This window comes from Morone saxatilis, unplaced genomic scaffold (genome assembly GCF_004916995.1).
Source record: "Morone saxatilis isolate NCDOM2014 unplaced genomic scaffold, NCSU_SB_2.0 Contig17, whole genome shotgun sequence".
In the NCBI taxonomy this organism is placed as follows: domain Eukaryota; kingdom Metazoa; phylum Chordata; class Actinopteri; family Moronidae; genus Morone; species Morone saxatilis.
The window spans coordinates 14342370-14344672 of NW_023339729.1; the positions used below are offsets into that span (position 1 = coordinate 14342370).

The window sequence follows — 2303 nt, forward strand, 5'->3', positions numbered from 1 at the left end:
ACACACACACACACATAAACAAATCAGATGAATGGCCAAACCCTTTTTTCTGAACACAAAGGTCATCCTGACATGTTTAATCTGAACTGTAGACACACAAAAAAATCCTGCTAAAGCTTGTTCTACAATACAATGGATGACTAATACATACGAGGCAGAAGACGGAAACAGTGTTACTCACCGGGAGGTGTTCTAGTAGTGAGGTGACACTCTCAGAGACGTAGAGGATGTTCCCATCAGTCATTATTGCTATAAAGAACCCATCCAGAGCCTGATAATGCAAGACAAGAAGCAGAGAACATCCCTAAATGTCGGTCTAAAGCACTGGAAGGAAAAGGCTGTCATCAATTTGTCTTTTGTTAAGAAATCAAAACAATGAGTCAAATCTGTTAAAATGATACAGCCACTGTTTTATTTTCAGAAATACATTTCTAATTAGATTTGTTGAGGTGAATTAGAATTAATCTTGACTTTGGTCATGAAAAACCTACCACAAAGTAAAATAACAGTGGATATAACACCTCTGTTGTCACCTAACAGACAGGACTACAAAATGTGAGATTTCTGACCTCCAGCATGAGCTGGGTGAACTCCTCATTGCTAAGAAATGGAGGTTTCCAGTCCTGCCTGATCTCGCTCGACTCCGACTGGGCTGCGATCTCTGATGGTTGAAACACAAAGCAAATTGAATTTTTAAGACGAAAATCAAGTATTTTTCAGGGAAATGTCAAGTAAGGAAAGCGCAATGAGGTGACAGGACATAAAAAGAGACAACGCAGACAACAACATGTGTAATGTATTGATAGTACAAGGCTCAGACGGAAAACAAGGCAGTTAAACAGAACACCAGATAACACAGTGCACCAGTGAAGTGGCAGCGGATAGTTAACTATCAAGCACGGCACTGATAAGAGATTAAAAAGAATAGTAACCCGTGTGTAGTAATGAAATTCCAGTATTCAAATGGTAGTCTCAGTTAAACTGAGATTAGGAGGGGAAAGACAGTAAAGTAGGTGTAAAGTAGCTTAATCACAGAATTTAAGGGTGTAATAATCATTAATGATAATACATTACACACAGTTATCTTCGCAGGTACAGTCCCCATTGTTTCATTAAAAGCATAATAAAAGTGACTTTTAATGAGAGTAAACAAGCACGGACAACAGTGTACGCAAAAGTGAACGAAGCATCTAAATGTAGTAGTTCATCCTGAGAGGTATTCAACACAGAAGTGAGGTGAAGATGGTAGAAAGCTCTGACCTTTGTGTTTACACAGGAAGTCAATGCTTTTCTGCAGGATGGTGGACTTGTCCATCTTCCTTGTGTTGCCCGGCAACATCGTGCCGAGTTCCTTGATGAGGACATTGAACTGGTCTCTCCGTTTCTTCTCAGATTTGTTACGGGACACACTGCAATCAAAACCACAGTTAGAAATTAGGCTAGATGTTGTGGCAAAAAGGGTTTTTGACATACAGAATAAAACAACCCTAAAAAAAGAAGAAGGTGTAAACTTTTCAGGCATTTGACCCTGGAAATGTTAACGTTAAGACAGTATGGCTGCTGTGTACGGCTTACAATAAAGTCTGTTTCAAAATAGTATATATTCTCTGCAGGAGATAAAAACATACTGAACAAATGTTGGTTAATTTAAGCACAAAACACAATCTTTAAATAGCATTTGATGTTTTATGAAAAGGATTGGTGTATTCATTTTAAGCAAATACTACAAGTAACATCATTCTAATGTGTTCTTTTGTATCTAGCTTACCGTTTTGCTTTGTCCTTTTCATCTTCTTCCATCAACCCATCAAAGATGCTACAATCATCCCTGCAGGTGGAAAGAAAAATATTGACAGACTTTTCAGAGTGTCTCCCAACTCACTTTGTGTTTCCGTGTGTGTGCACGTTTGTTGGCAGCTTGAAAGCAGATATGTATTGTTAATAATAGCGAATGACGAATGTTGACTAATGAGAGGATTCCTACATGCCAGGAACAGGTTTATTTTTGGGTCACACAAAAGGAGAGAGTAAGACAGACAGACAGACAGACAGACAGAGAGAAGGAATGCGTTATGCTTGCCAAGAAGGTTACGAGTGCATTTGTGTAACCGGGGGTGATCTTGCCTACGTTTCAGTTAATATGGGTCAATACAAATACCTTCATTTGTACCGATGGAAGACATCTGGAGCTGTTTAATATCTTTAAAATGGACTATTTAGATTTTTTTCTCAAAAATGTTTTATTGTGGCAGACCATTTGATTAATAATAATTATTATTATTATGATTATTAATAATCATAAT

General features: G+C 37.8%; 1 protein-coding gene across 1 annotated transcript in view; it reads right to left on the reverse strand.

The window, feature by feature from the left end:
* Positions 1 to 2303, reverse strand: part of LOC118326557 (circadian locomoter output cycles protein kaput-like) — a gene marked incomplete at its 5' end in the record, with an annotated part of 17043 nt that overhangs the window by 13124 nt on the left and 1616 nt on the right. The window contains 4 exon segments of the mRNA XM_035659572.1: positions 182 to 271; positions 570 to 661; positions 1261 to 1409; positions 1769 to 1828. Coding sequence (XP_035515465.1) covers positions 182 to 271; positions 570 to 661; positions 1261 to 1409; positions 1769 to 1828 — 391 coding nt within the window.